The following is a 25,653-nucleotide window of genomic DNA, read 5'->3' on the forward strand; positions in this document are numbered from 1 at the left end:
TATATCGAGATATAATTCGCTATTCTACTTGTCGAGTAATAAAAATAGAGATTGCATAGATTGAAATTCGTAGCAGATGCGTCTATAAGAAGATACGTTCCTATAAAGATTTCTCGAGCCTTACAGCATGAAATTTGTGTACGCTCCCTCTCAGCGCTTGTCCGCCTTTAATTACACACGTAAGCTCATAGCTGCTGTATGCGTGTATGAATGCGCTTTTTAGATCGCGCGAGTCTCGTGCTCAATCGCACACGCGTTTTGTTACACTTACGCGGCCGTACAATCGTTCATCATCATTTCCTTGTCATCACCTTCGGTGTCGCGACAAATCAAGGATCAAAAATGACAAGTTCGATTTTCAATGTTGGGGACACAGACAAATGTATCTCGACTGGCTAATTAGCGATCTAAGAATCTAACAAGTGAAATTAAAACTATTATATGTATCAATTCAATAGGCATTTTAATCTTTTGTATAATTATACAACAACGTGTACTAACATATACAGTTAAGACCCTCCTAAATAGCCAAGCGTTCCTTAATATAAGAAAAGAAATAGTTACTTGGCACAAGTTTCCCTTTAATTGCCATCACGTTGCTGTCATCAGGATAGTCTTGTTTAGGGCAAACTAAAGATATTGTGCGGACAACAGTTGTCTGCGCAAATGAGCGGAAATGCTGCTGTAGCATTTCTTATTGCTATAAAAGTTGCTACAATCTGTTGGAAAAAGGGCAACCGCTTGCCTGAGCGTTATCATCAAATTGTTTATAACTATTAGTGATAATAAAAATCGGCAATCCAACATGCAAAGCCGGAAACCATTTTCCTTAATATAAAAGGCAACTTAAGCAGAGCAATTTGAAGCAAATGGACAGCAATCTGCGGGCAACTTGCTATATGGATAGTCTTACTGTATAATTACTGTATAATTATTAAGTATATAATAGGAAAAACACGCCATGTTTAATTTTTATTTAAAAAAAGTGTGTAGCGCACTTTTTCATTCTAAAATATATCGTTTAGTGAAATTAATTTTTTTCACGTGTCTGCAACATTAAAATTCGAGCTGATCACAATTACGCTGGCCGCAATACCTCTAAAGAGACACGTACGTGGTCAGCAACGATAACAATACACGAGGGAACACTTTGTAATCTTAATTTCTGATATGTCCGTTGAATATAGTTGGTGTTTCTGATGCTATCATTTGGCCGATTTCCGTTCTAGCCGCTCAGACGGGTACTGCACGCTGTGTATATATTTATTATATACATATATATTCTTAAGTCTTAGAATTATTTGAAGAGAAACAAAAAGAAAAATCAAAGGACAGAATCTTGAGCACGAACGGACGTCCATGACTCTGTTATGCTTTTTGTGCTTGTTTCTTCGTAATGCTTGTTAAAAAAAACAGCTATTTACTTGGCGCGGCGGCAAAGCGGCGCGAAAGATCCCTCCCTCGTCGATTGAATATTTCATTCAAATATACGCCCGTTCGGAGACCCACTTGTTGTAATGCGTGTGTGCTATTGCTTGGCGAATAGTACAAATCCGTTTCTGTTGAATTTGAGCAAATTGCGAATTTTCTTCCGAACTTGCGCGGAGCTTGCACGGAGAAGTTCCGTCTTATTGCTTGCGCGACTCTTTAAAGGTAATCTTCTTTTCTCTTGAGATCATCTTCTTTTATTCGCTGGAGCGATCAAAACATTTCAGGGGATGTCGTCTAAAAGATCGTCGTTAGAAGTTCACGCTACTGTCCGCTGCGCGAGCTTGCTGTTCAGATAATCAACAATTGCGTCTGTAATTTTCTCCTTTCTTCCTTTTTTTTAATTTTCTAGTACGGCAAATTTCTTTCACGATCCTTCAACCAAAATTCCTTTCCCGCTGACTTTTGAATAACCGAGACAGGTCAATGGGAATCACCATCAATGATAGTCGTCGACAATCGCTTTGTTTTTCTTTTCTCTCTAATTTTCTAATATCTCTTGTGATAAACAATCTTCACAGGCATACTTCATTCCTCGTTTGAACCGCCCGTTCTTCATTCAATTTGAATCTCGTCATCGTGTTAGATGTATTTCGCTAACTCTATGAGTTAAAACGTTTCTAGATATTCAGAACGGCCTCGGTAAACGCTGGGCCCGATTTATCGCCGACAGCACGGCATCATTGATCTCGAATTACCTCGCTGTAGCTTATAGAGGCTGCTAAACAAAGGATATTTCGCTGTATTCGACAATTCAAGAGCTTAAGATTGGATACATTAAATAAAGTAATTTAACAAAATTTAATTTATCAAGATAATTAAATAATAATGAAACAAATTAGACTAATATCTGTACAGAAATTTGTTAAAGCAATCGAAGCAGACACGATTCGCGAAAAACCCGTAGACTTGTTAATTTAATTTTAAATTGTTTGAGGCAACGTTGCATTAAGATAATTAAGACTGCATTACTATATTGGATTATTATTAAAATTCGTACCAATTTCACACTGTTATTTTATAATCACGATCATGGTACAAGTAACGAAAAATCAAACATTTGCAGTCTTTATTTGTGTTGTATCAAATTATTAAAAATATCAAATTATCAAATGAGCAAAAGAGAGAAGTGAGAGAAACTGGAATTACATTGAATAATATGAATAAACGTGAAACAAGGGGTTTTCAGAGAAGATAAAAGCGAGCACATGTTAAATCGTAAAGCGTAAACATATCCTGTACTTCGTATGAATACTCTTTTGAAACATTCGTTTGCAAATGTCATTGCAGTCAGGACAGTTATTGATTATTCAGCAGTATACAGAATTCGCGCTTCTCATTGCTCGTATCTTTTTCACGGTGTTATCGCCATCATTCTGTTCATAGAAACGAATGCTTCGAGCGTATAAAGCGAATGCTCTCATATCTTCACGAAGCGTTCGCCTCGCTGAATACAAATAAAAATTCATTTCCCCTTCATTCACACAACTGGTCTCTATTAAATTATTGTTTGAAGATTACCTTTTCATTGCAAATCCTCCTCGCATTTAGGAATGTCGAATATCTCGGCGAACAGCGGCGGTAATTTGAGCTTTGTCCAATTCCTGCGGAACCAATCTAGAAGATTGGCATGTCTAGCGCCGAGCGCTCTCAATTCGGGTATCCTTTGCGAGACGTTGGTGCCGCCGGCACCTTCACCGGAGGGTCGCGTCGTTTGCACCCTCAATGCCTCCAGAACGCGATCCTGCAGCCTTTGAACGGCCTTGACGTCGTTCAGTCCTGGTCGTTCGTTCAGCAGCACCGCCGCCGAGAACAGGCCCAGCTCGGTGTCCGTCAGTTGATGGGCATTTAACGAAGACGTGACTTGCATCAGTGCAGACACAAAATCGGGCTGTCAATAATAAATAGTCGAATAAAATAATGATCGTATAATATAATAATAATCTTTACAGAAATTTAATATTAGAAAAAGTAATTAATTACTTAGTTTGAATACTAAAAAAATACTTTTAATATTCAAAATAAGTAATTAATCACTATCTTTCAATATTAACCCTTTAATGTCAGATATAATGTAGCTGGTTTTCTCTCTTTCTAATACTCTCCATTTTTTGCTTATAACACACATTTTATTAATAAAAACAAATACATTTACTTAATACCGATATGTTCCTTAATGTCTGGCGTTTCGATTAAAAATAAAATTTTACAATATGTTCATTTTTATAAAAGTTAGCTATAAGCAATCGAATTGGATTAGGTATGCTATACCCAAGTGTGTCATTTCCGTAGTGTGACACCGAAGTGTTAAATTGGCTAGTACTAAATTGGATTCAGTAAAGAAAAGACAAAACTGATAAACGCGGAAAACGATTAAATTTATTATTTTATGTTCAATTTCTTTCTCAATAGAGAAAAAAATAGTCGATTTTATGTGATAAAGAATGAATCTAAAATCCATAAATTCGAAAGTACAAACTTCATTGAGACTTACGGAAATAGGTACAAGTGTGTTACTAAAATTACAAGAGTACAAGTTAAACTGTATTGATCTACAGCTTTAATCTTACCTCGTACATCAGTTCCAATTGCTGGCGAGTGAAGTAAGTGCCGTCTTCAAAAGTCATCGAATTATCGGTGGTCATTTTGGAGATGTGACAGAGCCACACCTCGAAAAAGCCGACTTTGATCAGGATCAGCTGGTCGTCTTGCGAGAGTTCGCAGAATCCCGGCATCCGTTTTGCGAACTCCACCACCCTTTGTACCGATGGCGTCACTCTAGTGGCAAATTGCTGCCACAACCAGATCCTCTGCGACTCAACAGTCTCCGCGGTCGAGGATGCTGCTTCTGGATCTTCCGGGCTCGCGGGCTGCGAAGAATTACTCGCCTAATCAGCAAGATTACAAACAGACCTGCGAGTTTGCTACCACTTCCAGCGGGAAGCTCTTCGCGCTAATACATAATGAGAAATTAAACTAATTCCGTTCTGCGCCAAAAAGACAACGAGATATATCATAAAGTTAATATGTTTTTCATTCTTTCAATCGATTCGGAAAAGATCTTTATTGTGTATTAAAAAAAATACATATAGATCTTCGTTTTATTGAATTTAATTTATTATTAGATACCTAGACCTGTTTTGACCAAATATTTTTTGCTTATTTGTGTTGGACATTTCTGGATCAATTTTCATTTACTACTGTTTAATTACTATGATGTTTAATTATTATTTTATTGTTATAATTATTATTATATGATGACTACTGATTTAGAGCGGCGGCATTTTAGATCGCAACGGATTAGTTTCCTTTTTCATTTTCTAATGGCTCACCGGTATTATCATAGGTTTCCTCGTGAGGCCCCTGGTGGACTCTTCCGTGAAGCCGCAATGAGCGTGATGAGCCTGAGAGACCTGATGAATCACATCGTATACAGCCAGTTGCTTCACATCAGCGTCTGATTGATCAGCCTCGACCACCGCAGCCGACGGTACTCGTGAGATCGCGTTCTGGCTCTGGGTGTTATTGTTATTGTTATTGTTGTTGTTATTGTTGTTGTTATTGTTGTTCTTGTTGCTGGCATTGTTGTTGCCGGTATCGGGTGTAGTCAGTTGCTGCATTTCCATAGCCGCCATCGTCGTCGTCGTCGTCGTCGTCGTCATGGTCGTCGCCATCGTGTCCTCGGGGCCGCGTTCTCTCGAGCGTTTCGGCACCCTGCCGTATCTCACGGCTGCAAAGAGACGAGCAAAATGTGATCGTTGGGGAGATCTCGAGGTATTCGATGAAATTATTTACATATATTTTTCATTTCTTGTAGCAGTCTTTCTTCGCTAATACTGATTTCTGTAAATAAAAGCTGCGATAAAATTGAAGATATTTTTGCGAATATTCCTTCATACCAATTTACCATTGAAAAAACGCAAAATTTTTTATTTTATTAAAAATTTTTTATCTTTCAACAAGCAATCTTAAGTAAACTTTTCAAAATGTTATCACATCGAGATGTGCTTTCGTATGATAATAAGAGCGAGGGTAATCTTCCCTATCATAAAGAGAGACAGTTCAAATTTGACACAACAGCTCGCCTCTCTTGGTCAAAATAGTTTTATCGTTAAAAATGTAATATTATTCTGAATTTTATTTACTGTTCGACTCATATGGAAATTAACCATATTCCGTTTATAATCAGAGATTACTAAGAAATAAGTATCTAATATTTATCGATCATATTTCAAAAAAGACAATTATTTCTGCACTATCCAACAAGTCAACTAATTGAGACTCTCTATAAGAGAAAGGCTGACTGCCTCATGAGGAATATTACCATGATTTTCGTTGGATCTTAAATATGTAAATTCATTGCGTATATTGATCAAATGATGAAGATAGCTAAAAGATTAACCGAAACTTGTACAGCCGGTCATAGAAAAGTTGCAACACTTTTTTTTTCGATGAGTTTCGGAATGTAGTTTACTCACTGAGTGATTGGTTCTTGCTTATGGATCTAACCATTTACGTTCAACTACTCTACGAGCAAGGCTGAGTTCCGAATTCCATTGAAAAAAGTATTGCGACATTTCTGTGACCGGCTATATACATAATAATGTAATGTTGTGAATATATTCAAATCTTTATAATTCTAATTCTTATTTATATTGTATTGCGCAATTTTAACAGCGCGCATTCTTAGCTCGTTTTTTTACAGTTTCATGTTTTTTATTCATTTTGAGAACTTGATTATCTTACTTAGCTTCTTAAATTCATAAATTTGAGTCATCATTTCTATATGTTGCCACCGCTCCTACTCAATATGTCATTAATTTAACTAAAACATTAAAGTTAAACATTAGAGTTAGTATCAAATTTAGTTCATCATTTATTAAGTGCATATATGTATTGATATGAATGTTATTTAAATTGAAGCTAATTATAGAAATGGATTGATTGACATTTTGACATACATGTAAGTTAAAATAACAGAATGTTATTTAATTCAAGAAATTGAGTTATTGCTTTTTTGATATTTAACAGCGTTTCTTTTTAAAAATTGAAATGATTTTTTTTCGTGCAAATGTCAAGAAGCGAGTAGTTTTTGTACTGCAGTCGATTAAAAATGGAAATCTTCAGCGAATCACGGTTCAGAGACACAGACAATAAAGTCTCACGGTCCAAGTAATTTCAGGTAGAGTTTAGTTTCATGGACTCCTGATTTAAACGCCGTAACCTGAAGATATTTTACGTCAAAAGTTTTAACATTTCTGAAAGTTGAGTCCCGCGGATTTAAATGAAAGCCATCTCGTTTGCGTTCCTCTAGATTATTACACCCGCGTCTACGCGAGTCTACGTGAGTTCGTTACAATTTCGTTTGCGACACGTGACACGATGATGAAGCGGTACTCGCAGCTCGCACGTCGTACACGTAGACCGGTATTGCGCCCTGGAACTCTGACGTTTAATTATGTACACGCCTGCCCTTTGGTTTACTTTGCTCTCTCGACACGGGCGGCAAGTAGATTTTGCATCACTGACGGCTAGAATTGCGATCTCGTAGAATCCTGTTTGAATTTCTAACGGCACCATGGATTCGTAAGCTCGTTTCCGACACACGCGTGAAGAATCAAAGAGTCGACTTGTCGTACTCGGAATATACAAATATAACTGACAAATAACATATAAGATTATCAAAACATTTTTAATTTTTAATATGTTTGGACATTCTCTTTCTCTCTTTCTCTCTCTGTCTATATACAGTTACCTATATTTAAATTAATTTAAAAAATTCATTAACTGTTTTAAAAATTTTATACAATTTTCTGCCACCATAAAAAAAAAAAGAGAAAATGTATATGCATTTTTATATCTCGTATAATTTTGTACTATAGTTGCTGTTTATTTTACAATTCATTTTTAAATAATTTTTTAAAATACTTAATACCAATATATTTCATAAATTTATAATTATTTGATATATTTTATATAAAAGAAGAGTATCAAAAAACAGAAAAAATCGAAAAGATTTCACAATCCTTTAAAAAATATATGCAATATTGGTTATCAATTTCTTTTTAAGGAATTTTTTATATACAATCTGTATGTCATGAATTAAATATTCAATAAGGTTACTCGGTAGTTTCTTCAATATTGATACGTTTCGGAATTTGCCGACTGTTTAGATTAGACGAAGTGTAAAAATTGTTAAACGTAGCGCGAACACGGTACTTACAGTCTCTGGACATGCCGACGGCTAGGCACTTCTTGAATCTGCAGTACTGGCAACGGTTCCGATTTAATCTGATGACAAGACACTTGCCGTCCCTCAAGCACCTGTACTCTATCTGCTTCTGTATACTCCTTCTGAAGAAGCCCTGAAACAGGAAGTAAGGAAGCGCTATTAATAACAATCCCATAGACCGTCGCGAGATTAATTATATCTCCCCGTGTATAAAATACGACACTCCATGCCCTTCTTTGTAGCGTCGAGGGTTACAGGAAAAGCGAGATAGCTAACGGAAAATGCGCTCATGAGAAAAGCAAGTTCTCGAACGCGGTTCGTATTATATCGCTCATTTTCCGTGATGGGAAATTTTGTTATAATTACGTCTCAGAACATTTGTGTATTCACACATACATAATTAATAATAATAAATGATAATTAAATAACACATTATATCTCTGAATATGGTCTTATCATTATGAATATCTTTCTAAATTTTTTATGAAATTTCGAGTCAATTTCTCGACAGAGATTTCATAAATGGCTACTATTTACTAAATTTTTAATTTTCAACACATTAACTATTTTGCATCGTGCATTTTCCCGGATGAAAAATTGTAATTATGTCGAAATTTATATAAATAAATAAATAATGATAATGAAATAACCTGCTGTATTTTTGGATACAGTAAAATTATTGAATATTTTTCTGAATATTTTTTTTCGTGAAAGGAGTCAATTTTTCTCCGGTGGAGACTTTGAAGATGGTTATCATTTAAATTTCTAACGTTGATTATTTTAGTAGGTGTGCCATAGCAAAACGTTTAAGTATCATTTTTAAAATTTTGTAGAAAAAACGAAAAACTTACTTTCTTACAAACTATCAAAAATTCTACAAAAATTACTGTAATAAGATATGAGCATTCTCTGCAACAATGTTTAATCAAATAATTCTAATTAAAAAAAAATCGTGTTAAAATTGTTAAAATTTCAAAACGATATAAGTAAAAATGCAAGTCAGAACGTTATAAGTCAAAGTAAAAATACCAATTACACAATGATTTGCAACATTTTGTATTACCCGTTTTTTCCGTTTATAACAATACTTTCCACGTCAAATATTAATATACAATACAATATAGCTATATAATAAAACGCATTTTTCACAATTTGGCACTTAAAACGTTTTTGTGGCACATCTAAATTGAATCCATTCAAATTCATTCAAAATTTATATAATAATTTGCTCAAAATAAAATTTCTTTTTGGTGATATCTAGTAATTCAGCAAATGAAATTTCATTCGGTCTATTTATTGAATGTCTATTTTATTATTTTAGGTAATTACAACACGTCTGTAAAAGTCAAAGTCTTGCAGCAAATCTTGAGATACGTTATTGCTAAGCCTTTTCTCCTTCGAGATCCTTTTCTTATCATCTAAATATTTTCTCTTTCGTTTCTATTGATCTTAGATCTGTTCCTTATCTTTTTCCTGCACTACCTGAACTGGTGCATACAGTGCAATAAGTTGAAGTGAAATAAATATACGTTATAAATATTTGTTTCGTTTTAAATTTTAGTTTATCTCGCTTTTCGATTATCTCGAGCGGTTGAATGTTTAAATTTTGACAAATTTCGTAATCTTCTGTAATAATAACAACGATTTTTTATACACAGATTGGCAAAACTAAAAAGGCATTCTGTGTAAATTGCAACTCTTACAATCTAATAGTTTTGTCGTAAAGCGAACTCTTGAGCGATGTGCGTTCTTGGGCAGTTTTACCCTACAATACAACTATTATTTCCGAATATCATAATTGCAACAGTTAAATATCTATGTCTATATATTATGAAGGATCTGAAAAAGTTCGAGTTGCTACCTCACTTTAGAGAAATTTATGTAAAAGAAAATTTAAATGCCGCTATTGTCTTGAGTCGCGAATACATATGTACTATGTGCGAATATGTGTGCGTATCCAAACATTTCAAGCTGTCATATTCAGCCACGAGGATCGTGGACGACATAATCACTACATTTTAATATAAGAATCTTTGAAACAAACTGTTGTTTCTTTCTCTAAATTTCTTGGAGTAAAATCTCACTCCAAAAGAATGAAAGCATAGTCATTTTTGGAGAAGAGTGAAAATATTTCACTTCTTGAAAATGAGTGACAATTTTCGCTCAAAAAACATTTTCACTTTCCTTTGAAATGCAATTTCACTAAAAAAAAGTGAAAATTGTTACTCTTTTTCAAGCAATGAAATATTTTCACTTTTTTGTACAAAAATGGCTATATTTTCACTTTTTTAGAGTGAGATTTCATTCCAAGAAATTTAGAGAGCTTATTCATATTTTAGTTATATAGTATTGTTATAGTATATGTTGTCGGGTGCTTAATTCTGATATACTATAGCCTAGCTAGGGTTATTTTTTATATTCATTAATATATGCATAGGGTGTCCCAAAATTCGCGCATTTGTAGTACAGAACATAATACTTTATGCTAAACAAACAACTTTTTCCTTTAGCAAAATTACGTTCGATAAATAATTTTTGCACTTATTTGTTAACTTCAATCTGCTCTTCTGCAAAAATTACTTATCGGAATTTTGCTGAAGGAAAAAGTTGTTTTTTATGTGCTAAAACAAACAACCTTTTCCTATATAGTAAAATTACATTTGATAAATAACACAGACCCACAAAAAAAAGTACTCTGTGCTGGAGTGGAGATCCAGCTATTCTTATGTTGAGTCGCTGAATACGAATTTAACATCAAAATAAGACTATTCAGGATAAATTTTGATGTCAGATTCATATTCAGCGACTCGAAATACATAAGAATAGCTGGGTCTCCACTCCAGCACAGAATACTTTTTTTTGTGAGCCTCTATAATTTTTGCGTTTACTGGTATAACTTCAACCTGTTCTTTTGCAAAAACTACTTGTCAGATGCACAATTTTGCAAAAGGAAAAAGTTGTTTATTTTAGCATAAAGTATCATGTCCTGTACTCCGAATGCGCGAATTTGAGACACCCTGTATATTACGTAAACAATAGCCGGCTATGGCTTTACGAAGTGAGAAGTTCGCGCGGAAGTAATGGAATAATGGAAACGGCATATGGATGAGGCGCGAGCAATCGAGAAAGCATCGATTTATTGGCATATTACTATCGGTGCTAATTGATGAAAGGTATTCGTAACAGCATCATGCAACAACGCTAACATACATCCAGCATCCAATATCCTGGAATCCCCGATGGACGGACTGCTCGTAATGCAACTGTCGATATTACTGATAACCAATGGCGCGCGCGACCTCAGTTCGTTTCTAGAGAATCGATACATTATAACTCGTCTGTCTGTTTGTTCTCGTCAACCATGTGACAGAAAAACATAATCATAATAATTAATTTGCTAAATCAATATCATAAGTTAAATATGTATATATTTGAAAAAAGTTGCTGAAATGCTTGCTGAAATTAAATGTTTTAATGATTAATCATTTAATTACATAAGTATATAATTAACAAAATAATTTATTACCTCGTTATGATAAAAATTATTTCATTACAAAAAAAGAACAAAAGATATACAAGAATGCTTAAATTGAAATTAAAATTTTAAATAGATTACAATTGATTTTGCTTAATAAAAATTAATTAAGATTTTTTAAAAAGTTATTTTAATAACATTTATTTAATTTACATTTACATAATTATATTCTTCTAAAATTACAAAACTTTGACCAATACACATTGAGAAAAAGTTTGATTTGATTGTAGAAGGAATAAAACGGAATATTAAGGGCAAGATTTATGTTTTTTAACTCCATAAAAATCTCGTTATCGTTCGCAGAAGATTTGTATATCACAAGATGTTCACGTTATAAAAGCTAGAAGAGAAAGCTAGAGTTTTGTACAATAATAAATTGCACGTGGAGAATAAAGGAGAGGCAAACAGCATGAACCGCGTACATTCAGCCAGTAGTAAAAACGCGATGCGGGTCAGACGAACGTAGCAGCGCAGTAGTAATAGCCCAGTCGGACGCGGAACAATGGCAAGCCATTTCATTGATTTGTTGCAGTTTAAATTACAATTTATAAGCTGTATGCGCAAAATTTGTTTTATTATTCACATTATTAATTGTAAACTTTATATTATTGATAATTTGATATTTTATTTGATATATATTGATATAAACCAGATCAAATATAAATTTGAGAAACTTCTATTAATATATGTAAGTTTCATTTAAATGATTATTCTCGGAATTTCGATTCTCAGAAGAGAGAATATTGTAATGCCAAATATTATTGAATATTCGCTTAATACATATCTCAAAATACGAATATTATACACAGTATATACTGTTAGGTATCAAAAGAGCAATGGTAATCCAATCCCTTGAGTTAAATGATGTTTTGTTATTTTTAACTACCGTTTACGTATGCCAAAATGTAAACTACTCTGTGGTTAATTTTAAAATAAATAATGTCCATATATTAATGTATGCTCTTAATAAGTGATAAACTAAATTTTAATATTTAACATATTAATTTAATTAAATTATTGAACTCTATTGTTTTTAGTTAAATTAACGATATATTGAATAGAAAGTGGCGATTTATAGAAATGATTAAAAAATAATTCAAATTAGATATAATTTGACATTACGAATTTAACAGTGTTGGTGCAGCCATTTGAATGATATTGAAGATGTTCTTGGATGTAAACTTTTCTTTTGTATTAAACAGAAATTACTTCAAGGACGAACATAGACGTAACAAATACAGACCATACATTCTCTGGTCTTAACATCTGTGCTTCGTTAGAAAGAAGTGGATCATATCAACATCTTTCTTCAACTCTATCAACATTTTTCTTCAACTCAATACTTTAGAAAGAGAGAAAGAAAGCGATATGATTCAAGCTTATTCTTTTTAAACCAACAGTGACAACTTCGTAATGATGAAAAGAATGATTTTGTTAAAGTATCTCAAACTTTAGCTAGATACAAATCTGAAAATAATTTCATTGGATCATCAAAATAACTGCGTAGGAATTAGGAATTTGAATCATATATAATAAGCAATATTACAAAAACTTCAACAGTTTGCTACATAATTATTGTGATAGTCCAACAAAATTATTTTCAAGTTTCTATTTAGCTAAATTTTCAGATGTTTCAATAAAATCGTCCTTTCCGTGTAGAACTAGAAATACGCAATCATCTTCATTCTTATTACGTTTATGAGGATGAATCGCGTTTGGGGACTTTTTAATTAATTTTAGGCGAACTTTCCACGGCAAAATCATGTTTATATGTATGTGTTTACGTGCATTTGCCCGCAGAACTAGCTGCTAGCGAATAAGAGAATGCACCAATTCACCGTTAACTCTGGCCTTAGGGCTTCCGCATTTGAAATCTCAGGCGTGCAGCGGCGTACGGGCGTTTCGTGGCGGATGTGCATCTCCCACGATGCTTAAGACGTGAGTGCGCGCACCGATAAATATCCTGCCCCGAAGTGCGAACGAGTCGTTTCGCGGATTATTACCTGATCGTCATGCATCCTTGCGGATTGGAGTTGTAAATTGTACTCGACCCACCGCTGCGCCGCGAGGTTAAACCGATCGGCGAATATTCCGCTAAGATATCGGAAGCTAAGAGCAACTAACGATGTATCGTCTCAAGCTTCTCTCTTATAATTCTGCGCGTGGAACAATTCTCCTTCAGCTTGTTACGATAGCGCAGAATGAAGTCCCAGCTGCTTCCCGAGTCATGTAAAATTGGGTTTATGAAACTAACGAATTGTATTCGCGGAAAAAAATTAATTGGGTGGTTCAGCAAAGCTATATCTTGTTACGCGAGTTTAATATTTATAACTAAGAAGATTTGATGATTCAACAAAGAAAGTATGTCTATAAGCTATTATCAGTGTGCTGTAATTCAGTTTATTCTTTCTTACAAAGAAAATTGTTAATTAAATAGATACTTAGCCAACATGCTTTGTTAAAAATTTTGATTTATATATTGAATTAATTTTCACAAAAGATTATCTTTGCTGTTAATAAAATTACTGTGCTGGCTAGGCACAATAAATATGATTACTCATAATAGCTAATTTTATTCAGCTGTACAATTTTATTACTTTAACAAAGAAAATTGACTGTCCGTATATTACGACTGTAAATTTGCTAAACCAGTGAAGTTTTTAGTTATTTTAACAAATCTTTTTTTTTCCACGTTAAGCTCGTATCATATTATGCATTGAAGATTAAGGATTGTAAATTGAAGATTAAAAACTAAATAGCGGAACGAAATGGATTAAAATTAAAATTACATGTTTTATGTAATTTTAAATATAGCTACCTAAGATTGATTTTTCTTAGCAAGTTATTAATGATTATGATAGCATAAATGATTAAAGAATACGGGGACGACTAACGCGAAACGTTTCAGTGTTTCTCTCGATGATTATTATTACAAAAATTAACGTAGAGATTACAGCTTGTAGATATATTTATAGCTTGCACGTTTCGTTTTGGTTTTTAAATTTTAATTTAATTTTTTTGTTTGCTTTCGATTAAGAGATTCTCGATACTCACTTTGCAACCTTCGCAGCTGGTAACGCCGTAATGATAACCGCTCGCCTTATCGCCGCAAACCTTGCAGGGTACAAAGCTCTTAGCGGGCGTCGAACTATTGGAATCAGCTGCTGCGTAATGCTGTTCTGTAAGTAAACAAGAATTTAAAAAATTAATGAGTTATCTTGCTTTCTCTAATAAAGTGAATAATTTATTGCTAATGTGATAAAATATATTAATTATATAATAATTAATTATATAATAATAAAATAAACTGATCGTAACGAGATGAACAGTCTGGTAAGACTATTTGTAACTACGACAGAATATACTTTATGTGGCTTTAATTTCACATGTCATGTGTTTCCTTTAACGAGGCACGATAGGAACGCAAAAGGTAGTAAAGTATTAAATGAAGAAAGATTATTTCGCGTGAGCTTCGTGCATTTCCCCCAAGACTCTCCTATTTCCGAGAGAACAAACGGGACATCCATCCAACATTAGTAACATCTTTCCTTCATTCGTTCAGCATCTATAATGCAACGAAGCCCATCGTCTTGGAAGGGAATAGGCCGCTTCGGACGGTTCTGACTGGACGCGTAACGGGAAGCCGGCGTCACCGTTACGGAAAAGGAGCAGAAGAAGAAGAAGCGGGCGCAGCGCGGCACCCAGCTAGACGGAGCAGAGCAGGAAGGAGGAGAATGAGGAGGAGGAAGAGGTGGAGTAGGGAAGAAATGAAAAAGAAGTAGCAAAAAGGAATGAAACGGGGCCGCTGGCAAAGGGAGAGAAGGGGACCGTACATAGGAGATCGTCGCTTGTATACCGTTGGTCTCTTTCGTGAAACCCCTTGCCAGAAGACATCGTTATGTGGAGAAAATCTATGGACGTGTAAGGAGAAGAGGAGAAAAAGTAGGTTCGAGTGAAACAAGTGGGAGTGAGAGAGAGAGAGAGAGAGGGGGGGGGAGGGAGAAAAAGAAGTTGGACAATTCTCTGATCCGAGAGCGAATCCGAGAGAGCCTGGCCGTTTGCGCGCGATGTGATTTTATGATGGTCGTAGAAACTATCGTCGGAAGCAAACGGTATCCGCTCGTCCGCTTGCTGGCTGGATGCATCCGCGCAACCATCACGGGGACAATCAAGAGCAACCCCGTTACTCGGCTCGTCGCGTGGCGCTACTCCTTGCGCCTTTACCTTTGCTAGTGACAACGAACTACTGGAAACGCTCAAGATCGTTTCGCAGAATCGATCGTCTTCAACTGTAACTACGGCACGTTCAATTGCTCTTTCGAAATTATCTAATCAACTAAAAATGCGCTACAATTATGATGTATTGCCGAGACTGACTGTTCCTATAATAAGTCAGAATAACGTGCATTTAGCGCGAGCAATAATAACGGAAAGTTTCGTTTATACTATCAACTTTACAAAAAAGCAGCGAGAGACAAAAATTGTTCATTTTCTTCTCAGTAAAGTTCTGAGAATTTTTTCAGAATTTTTTACTACCGTATTTTCTTATGTTAAAAATAAGAATACCGTATTTTCTTATGGTAAAAATAAGAAAATGCAGAATTAAAAAATTTATAAAAAATTCTGAAAAAAGTTCTTAGAGTTCTATGAGAAGAAAATAAATGATTTTTGTCTCTTGCAGTTTTTCTGTAAAGTTGATGGTATTTGAATAGAAAATTATTGAAGACCAATATTCGGCAATTTTTAGTAATTAATTTTTACTAATTGTTAATTAGTGTGAAAATTGCAAAATGGTAGAGGACTTTTCGACTCGGTTTAGTCCGCTCTATTCACACAAAAGTGCTTGGCAAAAACGGGACACTCTGTATATAATACTATATAAGTACTAAAGAATTCTTTGTTTTTCTCGATATAGCTCATAATTCTGATATCAAATTTAACAAAATGTGAAAAGATTGATAAACTGTTTGGAATGCAGTTTACTGGTTAAATTTTATATCATCTTTCTCTCTCTCTCTCTCTCTCTCTCTCTCTCTCTCTCTCCTTTTCCCTTCACAGATAAATTTAATGATCAGTTATATCATTATATCGAAAAGAATAAATCGGAGAAAGTAAATTCAGTTCAATTTTGCTATTAAACTTTCTATGTAAGCTAACTCTAGCAGTAGCTAACTCTTCATGAAGAGCATGAATTGTTCATTGATGTAAAAAAAAAATGATTTGAAAGCTAAAATGCGAACTGCTGGCACAGGTGAGCATATGGATTTTTTATTTTTCTCTTTCACCAAGTTGATTTGTTAAATGAGAGATGATTATAATTGTAAAATTAGAATTTAGCTGAAGAATTATATGAATTGAATGAAAGTAGAGGATTTAATGTAAATCGATTGTAATCGACGATTGACGTCACATCATAAAAGCATTGTTAAGTTATTCAATAAATCATAAAATTTGTAATGGCGAATTTTTGATAAGAGGGAACCACGCTTAAAATGATTTGATAACAGCACGTCATCATCATATTGATTATTTGGTACGTTTAGCACCGAGATGCATCGAATATTAATTACGGTCAATATGAGTGGTTTATTTTGGAAATAGTATAATTCTATACTCCCGTAAATCCTTATAAATACAATAATTATACCGCCTCATATTATATCCTTAGCTCATTAAAATTTGTAATTAGAATCACTTGCAAAGTAAGTAGCGCGTACAATATTAATTAAATATGATAAAAATTACGCACATACTATTAATTAATAAAGTTAAATAAATGAATATAAAATAGAGAAGTACGCACGATTATATGTGTATACATATGAATGAAACTCTTAGTTGATCCGTAATTTCAAGAGAGCAAGGCGGAAGTTTTTATGGGTGCGCCGTAATTACATACACTAGTAATCAGTTCACAGTTAAGCCAAAGTTCTTCAGTACGTGTTCGAAAGAATCATGCCGCTCATTAGAGACGTATGTTAAATGGTCACGCACGAATAAATCTAAATGTTATTTTCTTCCGTCGCGTTTATTTTCGCGGAAACACCACCTTTCTTGCCCGACACGAGAGATAAGATATAAAAATCACCTACTATTTATTTTACATGAGTGATAAACTAGCGCCTGTGTTTCCTCCCGATAAAAATATCATTAACTTGAGTTATGATTATATCATAGATCATAGCTCCTTGCTAATAGTTTATATTTCACGTTGCTGCAATTTGTACAATTTAGATTCGCGATAACGTAACGTCATATCGTGCGCTAGGTCTTTTTCAAAATTATACCAGATCTGCACGGCGCTATAATCCATCAGTTTACTAATAAATCGATTACGCTATATCCACGTGGGGGCTACTCGCCTTTGTTCAGAAATCAGCGGGGCGGTAAATGCACCGAAAGCGCTGCACGTTCGAATAAACGGCATGATGCGATGCTAACAATATTATCGTGCTGGACAACATCAAAACCGATATGCAGCTCGTTTCGACAGTATTTATTGGCAACCATCCCACTCCAATAAGAATAATTAAATCTGGACCAGCTATTTATCTATAACGGTCTGACGTTTCGATTTATATTTTTGTCGACAAAAAAATAGTGATAGTCATACATTATTAAATTCATAATGTCAAATTATATCTATAATTTGAGTTATTTTTAATCATTTCCATAGGTCGCTGCTACTGCTACTTAATATGTCGTTAATTTGATTAAAACAATGGGAATTACAATAAATAATTTTACTCAAAAGAAAATGTATTAAATTTAACTCACTTTTAGTTTATTATTTACTAAGATATTAATATAGACATTGTTTACTTTGAAACAAACTGTAGAAATAGATTGACTTACATTTTGACACACATGAAAGTTAAAAATAACAAAATGTTATATTAAATTAATCAATATTAGATTTCTAGGACAATAAAATGCAGCATACGGTTGTCGTTCAATTTTTTTTTCCTTTTTTTACATTAATGCTAATTTTTTTTTACGTTAAGAATAATATAATTACAACTGTCAGCTCAATTGCATGAAAGGAGCAATGGTAGTCTCTTGAATTAAAAATAACAAAATGTACAGCGTTAATGTAAAAAAAATGTGTGCAGAAAAAAAATTGAGCGAGAAACATGTGTTGCATCTTTATTGTCCTAGAAATTTAATACTGGCGAATTTAATAATAATTGCCTCAGAAATCTAATACTAGCCAATTTAATATTTGCCAATTTATTACTGAAAGACAATAATTAATTACATAAATATGATAGAGAACGCCAATAATTGGTCAAAGTTAGATGTTATGAATACAATATATATTCTTAATTTAAATTTAATTATCTCAAGTGTGTGACTGAGCGCCATTCGGACATTAACCACAATCGATTTGAGACGCTAATAATATAAATATAAGGCACTGAAATATTCAGACATTCCTATATATGAAATAATCCCCCTTAAATTAATTCGGTAAAGAACTTATTGCGAAAAATATTACCTCAGCCAGGATGTACAGTAATTAATTACTTCTTTGAAATATTAAAAGCATTTAATAACAGTGTTTTTAATATTTAAAATAATTAATAATACTGTTGTTCAGTAATTATAATTCTCAATTGTAATAACCGATTATTTGAACTCAAAACAAACAATTTTAAATTGTATAATCTGTACGATTGATACTATGAGATTTTTAATTGCAAAAAACAAAACTTTGAACCTTTCTGTATCAATCGCCGTGAAGTTCACTTGCGAAGGTTCACTTGCATTCTGTATTTCAAACAGTACGTTTCAGAAGTTAGTTGTAGTTTTCGTAGCTGATTAAATTGGCCAGTATTAGATTTCTACAAGGGATATACTATATAAGTGATAACGTCGTTTAGCTATCATGAGCTACCTCAGTGAAATAACATTAAATGATTTATCTAATTTCACATTCCTGTAATTTACCTAGTTCTAATGTTTAACTGTTAGTCGAGAGTTCAGGCATGTCGAATGTCAATTTACGCGGAAACGCCAAGTTCCCCTTGTTATCACAAGTGTGAATCTACGTGTACTTGTGAAACAACCGATGGTACACCCCCATTGTCGGTGAGCACTGACGCGTGTTCGACATGACAGTAGACACTCCGGAAGAAAGCAGAATGGGATCCGGAGGCTTTCCCGAGATATCGACAAAAAAAGGAGCGAAGAGGAAACATATTCGCCGAATGATATAATATTTTACGAGAACAATTGTTGTAAGCAATTTCCTGCTCACCTCTGCGAAACATATTGGAAATTTATGAAAATGTTTAACGTGAAAAAGCAATTGCGCAAGATGCTCGCAATTACTGTACAATAATTTAAGAGCAAATTCTCGAGATTAATGAATCGTAAATTCTAAAATATCTGAGGTATATATCATGAAGTTTTTGAATATTGCATAATCCATTAAAAAATGTATAATAGAAGAAATTTTTATAATTGAGATAATTCTTTTTCAAATATTTGTTTTTCGTAAATAGTATCAGTGTGTATGTATGTATGTGATAAAAAAGTAAACGACGAAAAATAAATATATTATCTATATTGCAAAAATTATAATATGGTAGCGCCATATTAGATATATTAGATCAAACTAAAAGTAATATCTTCATTAAATGGAATTTTCGATCAAATAAAATTAATGATTATCTTAGGTAACATTAATGAGTTTATTGCATCAAACGCAAGATCGGCACGCAAAAGCCTTTTTTTTTTTTAATTAAACTGAAATATGAGGAATAGAATATTCGACGCGTTTACCTGATGAGTTTTACGATAAGTATCTATTACGTAAATATTTATTAAAATAGTTTATACATAAAGTGCTTACGTGTAACGCGTTAATATACACTCACTTTTATTATCATTCACGGCACAAGCTGTGTATTATCATTACCTTTCGAAACTCAACAGATACTAAGGTAAGTCAAAAACAATTGTTGAACCTGTCGAATATCGGCTGTATGCGATTACTATTCTTTGCGGTTTTTTTCCGAGCGCGTTAAATATCTTGCGGCGACAGCGAATTCGCTGTCACGCAGCGCTCGTTTGACGCAACGCGCAGCGTGTCGTTGTGTTATCTTATTTCTCTCATACACACGTACACACACCTAACATACACATACACACGTATACACACGTGGCGATAGTCAAGGGCGATAATTTACGTACACCGATAATCAGTTAACAGTTACGTCAAAGTTCTTTAGCGTTCGTTCAAAAGAGAGTCGCTCATTATAGAGACGTATACGTCTATGTTGTACGATAAAACGTGCAAATACCTCTATTTTGCCTGGAACGCAAACGTACGATTAATTAATATCCGTGCTTCAGTTTGCAATATGTTAAATATTTTGTTGCGGCAATATGGTCAAAACGAGATGTACAACAACTCTCTTGTGTTTACGCGGTCGCTTTGTTGCCATTCGCACAGCGAGACCCGAGTCGATAACCAGAGGCACAAGCTCGAATGTGCCGCCGTATTGCCTTTCGAAACGCGAATTCTCTACGAACGTTCACTCACCAGCCCGCGTAATTAATGTATTTCCGCGATTCGTAAGAACGGAACAACGAGAATTTATCGTAACCGATATTTCGTGTAATTTATTTATTTCAAGTGGAGAAATCCAAGCGATAGAAAAAATGTAGATTATAAATTATTATTGTATGCATTACATGGATAGTACTTGTTTCTTTAATGCATAGTTTCTACACAATTTTTTGTCAATTTAAATTTTAATATAATTTTTCTATTATTTTAGAATTTTGAGAATAAATGATTGACGCAAATCGCTGATTGTGATTGAATCAATCAGACACACAAGAAGTTGTATGATACATCAACGGTCTTTTTACTATTTTAAAATTTGTGAAGCAGAATATTTGGGGGAGAAACCAGGATTTAAGTTAGCACAAAGAACAAATTAGTATTATGTCTCGTTTATGTATTTATGGCAAAAGTAACAATGAAAAACTTAATATAAAATATCTCTTTTATAACATAGGGAACTTTTCTCTAAGTTTCATTAAAATCAAACAAATATTACAAAGCAAATATTATAAAAAATGATGAGAAAATCTGATTCAAGAAGAGGCAAGTAAATTTTTAAGCGTTTTATAATTTTGTATTAATGTTCTTCGGCTTGAGAAAGTTAATCTAAGTGTTCTTAGTTAGAAGAAGAATGTTACTATATAATATGTTATTTTAGTAACAATAATAATTGTTATAATAATATAATTAAAATCAGATGTATGGAGGAATAGGGTGCATTAGCTCATATTTAAGAAAAGGTCAGCTTAAATTGTTATATTACACGTACAAACATTTAATTATAACTTAACTCTAACAGAACGCTTTATATTTAATATTTCCATATTAAAATAAGTTAAAACTAAGATAATTTATATTTGTTTTTCTGCAATATTTTTCTATGTGATCATTACAAAATAACTTTAAAAGATAATATACAGTCTTTACTAAGAAAAGTACATATCTGCTACTTACTTTTTATTTCTATTATGCTTTCATTAATTTAATGTAGAGATTATTATAGAGGCAACTTACACCGTGCATCAATTTACCTCACCTATCGAGTTACAATTATAGCATGTTCGTATTTCAGTTACTATGTATAAAGGAACTATACAATGTATCTACAGAACCATTTCTAACATGAAAATGTAAAGAAAGATTTTCTCTATCACCTTAGTTATGATTTTAATTATAACAGCTAATTATTTAAAAAATCTAATACCAAAATTGTGAAAACTGTGCCAAACTCCGGTCTCCCCTATTTAGTTTGCTATATTAAATATTTTAATAGAAAAGTCAACAAGTTGGTTGACAGCCTCAATGTTTGTAGTTACGGCGTGTAGCTTACTATAGCTCACAAAGTTGACGCACTATCATTTGCATGGCTTGACTCGAACCGGCAGACAGCGGCATGAATCGCTCTGTATGTCGTTGCATTTAAGAGATCCTCTAATTACAATCTGGACACGAACCGCATTTTGTATGTAGAGTTTCTAGTTTTAGCAAAATCATGCGAAAGAGAAGGGCATTTATTATTTCTCTCTCTCTCTCTCTCTCTCTCTCTCTGTCTTATCTTTTTCTTTCTTTTTTTCTCTTTCAAGAATTGTTAAAACATTATAGTAGATCAAACAAAAGTGATGGACCAATCAAAAGTGGCTGTTTCGCATCTTGACTCTAATTAGAAGATTTCTAGTTGCATTATTTGAGATGCGATCGTGACAGGTATCAAAGAATACCAGACACAATAATCTTTTACGAACAGCCATTATCATTAATTTACTCTTACAATTAACGATTCATTAGCGTATCAAGATGACAGACATTTTACGTTAATTACTTGCGAGGCAGGAATCAATAGAGAGTACGAATTAAAAATTTCTACAGTATTTACGGGCGATAAATATTTCTTAATGCGTTTTATCGTACGTCTGTAAATTTTTTCAAATTTTTCAAATTATTAATTTGATATAATCTATCCAATACTTTTGAATAAGTAAGTGCAGTAATATGAATAATATACAGATTGTCAGATTAAATGAATCAAAATCGAAAGCCAACATATATCAATCAGAAATTTAATCGCAGATTTTCAAACACTCTGTATCTTAATTGATTAGCTTTTAATTTGATGTAATTATATCATATCAATTTTATCAGGATAAAATTACTGATAATTATTTCAAATTTTTCGGTCATTAACGGACGTCATAACTACATAACGAATTAATCTGAAATCAAGCGCTCTGTTGTGGCGCTTTCGATTACTAAGTTCAGTTATAATTATAATTTTATACTTTAATTACAAATTACAATAAGTCAATCGCACAGCAGATAGATTCGGCGATTTAGAATCGGCAATGTATTAAAACTCTCTGTCGTTTTTGGATCCCTTCGTTGCGTCAACTTTTCTCGTGACATTCCTCCCTCGCAATGTAACAAGTAATGCACGTTACACGATCGAAGTTGGGAGTGCCGTACAAAGTGTCGTGTGATTATCGTATTTTGATTATCAAAGCGCACGCAATAAGAATAAAACGTATTTTTGTGAGTGTCGCGTTGTGCAATCTGGCCATCTGAGAGGAAAAGTCTCGGTCTCTCTCTCTCTCTCTCTCTCTCTCTCTCTCTCTCTCTCTCTTATTCTGTAATATTTTTGAGTCTTATTTAATTTATTTTCATATTTTATTTGCATTATTATTACTTTTGTTATTTGTATATCTTTATTCTTTTACACTTTTCTTTTATTTTCATGTTCTGAGAGGGCTTGTCCTTGAATAATAATAAATTTATCTATTTTTTAGCCATTATCTATCTATCTTTCTATTTATCTCTCTCTGGAGAGACATAAAACGAAGCAACCCTGGGATAAGTGTAATTTGTTTATCACTTGTTCATTCGCGGCATTAATTATTTATTCTCATTTGTTCGAACGCTCTACACAAGAATTCGAAAAAATAATTTCTATCTATAAAATTTCAAAAGTATATTTTAGAAAATATTTTATCTGATTTAATTTATCTTGTATAATTATATAATTATCTTGTTAAATCTTAATGATTTTTTGGCAAGAGACAAATAAAATTAATACGTTTAATATATAATAATATACTTTTATAATTACTTTTTAAAATATCTCTAATTAAGATAATTATTATTCTCTTGCTATTTGCGAAGTTAAATGAACATTTAATAAAAAACATTTATAATTATTCTATAAACTCTAATCATCACTTTTTGAAATATTAATTACACTCCGCACTGGATATATTTGTATTTTATAGTTCAAAGTGGCTTGCAACGTTGGCTTATAATATTACGTATTACATATATCCGCTGCTTCGTGTCGTATTGGAGTCACAAATAATACTAATTTGAGGTAATGAATCTATAAAAGTTGTATCAGACACGCATAGAATATAGTATATAAATGTAAATTTATTGTAGCTATTAGTGATATAAAAATAACAATATAATATATAATAATGAATCTTTCATAGATTCATTATTTTAAAACAGCTAGACTAGAATAGATTAATAATATTATTTAAGCTTTCAATACGTGCAATTACATAACATATTATTAATTTATTATGCGTATAAAGTACACATATATATTGTACATGTATAGGCAAATTCATAAAATAGAATTCATTCATATACATATATTATTTATTGGCATATCCTGGTGTCGATCATTATACGCTAGAATGCTAACTACGAGATATAGTAACTACATTTGAAATTTATAGGATATAAATTTATAAACGAAAGAGAAATGATAAAATATATTTGAAATATATTTAATTGCATTAATAGCACGAATTTCTTTAATTAGCGCACACTCTGTATTAAAATAATATTTGACAATCTGATCGGATTGCGTGTCGCGTAATTAGATATCATAACGAAGCGACAATTAACTTATCAATTATTAATCAATGAAGTACAACTCGCTGCGCGAGCTGTTAAAAAATTAATTAATCGAATTTTCCGACAATCAATTTTCATAGGATTATTTTAGCTCTTTTTATTACGTTTTATATTTTCTGGAGAAAATTCAGTCTCTCCCGAAGAGAGCCCGATTACAGAATGCTTTTTTTAGTCGTGATTCTCACATTATCTCGCATTAACGTTTCTCGGAATATATATTTGTCGTATCGTATCGTCGGGAGCCTCCGAAGATCGACATTATTCTCGGGGCCGCGTTCGCGCTCTAAGAATACCAAGTATCGTCGTCCGCACCTCTCGAGAGGGAGTAGACAGACGATATGGCGTAATTCTCTGGTGCAACTGCAACCGCGTATTCGCGACTGCACGGCCTCGACCTAGGCTGCAGTTTCACGGCGCCCCTTGTTTACAAGGAAGCGCTGCGTGTCGCATACATCTGCGCCTGGGTCACAGCATTCGTATTCCAGTCCACGTCCTATGCGTCCGTCCGCGCCATCGTGTCGAAGTGCAGTGTGCGAGTGTGCCTCTAGTGCCGATGCGTGATGGCATCCTGACGTGGCGCACTGTGCCAGGGCGAGGCTCGCCTCGTAAGACAATACCTTTTACCGGGCTGAGGTGTGAGTTACACTGAATGCAATAGTGTCCCACAACCCGGAAAAAATAAATTAGAGATAAGCCAGCCATGCGTAGCGAAATTTTTTTCTCTCCGAACTCGCAAATGGAATTGCGAAATTTTGATGAAAAGAATTATCAGGTTTTCTCTCTTTTCCGTAATAAAAATAATCGAATAAGTGTCCGAATTATTTTCCTCACTTTTAATATTAAAACCACCGATAAATAATGTATATCTTTTTTCTAATATAATATTAAAGTAAACTCTATATATATATATAT

At 33.3% G+C, this 25,653-nt stretch overlaps 1 protein-coding gene across 4 annotated transcripts in view; it reads right to left on the reverse strand.

The window, feature by feature from the left end:
• Nucleotides 1-999: 999 nt before the first annotated feature.
• The window catches only part of LOC108751984 (ecdysone-induced protein 78C), a 73,095-nt gene continuing 48,441 nt past the window's right edge, over nt 1,000-25,653 (reverse strand). Inside the window, exons 3-9 of one of the 4 annotated variants that reach the window (XR_001939524.1) lie at nt 14,310-14,434; nt 7,712-7,853; nt 4,821-5,218; nt 4,059-4,376; nt 3,010-3,379; nt 1,425-2,209; nt 1,000-1,251 (exon numbers count right to left, since the gene is read on the reverse strand). Coding sequence is in view for 3 of the 4 variants with exons in the window: in XM_018492507.1 (XP_018348009.1) it covers nt 3,014-3,379; nt 4,059-4,376; nt 4,821-5,218; nt 7,712-7,853; nt 14,310-14,434 (1,349 nt within the window). In the remaining variant the exon portion in view is untranslated. Of the gene's footprint in view, nt 2,210-3,009; nt 3,380-4,058; nt 4,377-4,820; nt 5,219-7,711; nt 7,854-14,309; nt 14,435-25,653 lie in introns of all 4 variants that reach the window. The other 3 variants (XM_018492508.1, XM_018492507.1, XM_018492506.1) reach the window with 3 other exon arrangements.

This window comes from Trachymyrmex septentrionalis, unplaced genomic scaffold, assembly GCF_001594115.1.
Source record: "Trachymyrmex septentrionalis isolate Tsep2-gDNA-1 unplaced genomic scaffold, Tsep1.0 scaffold53, whole genome shotgun sequence".
NCBI classification, from domain to species: Eukaryota; Metazoa; Arthropoda; class Insecta; order Hymenoptera; family Formicidae; genus Trachymyrmex; species Trachymyrmex septentrionalis.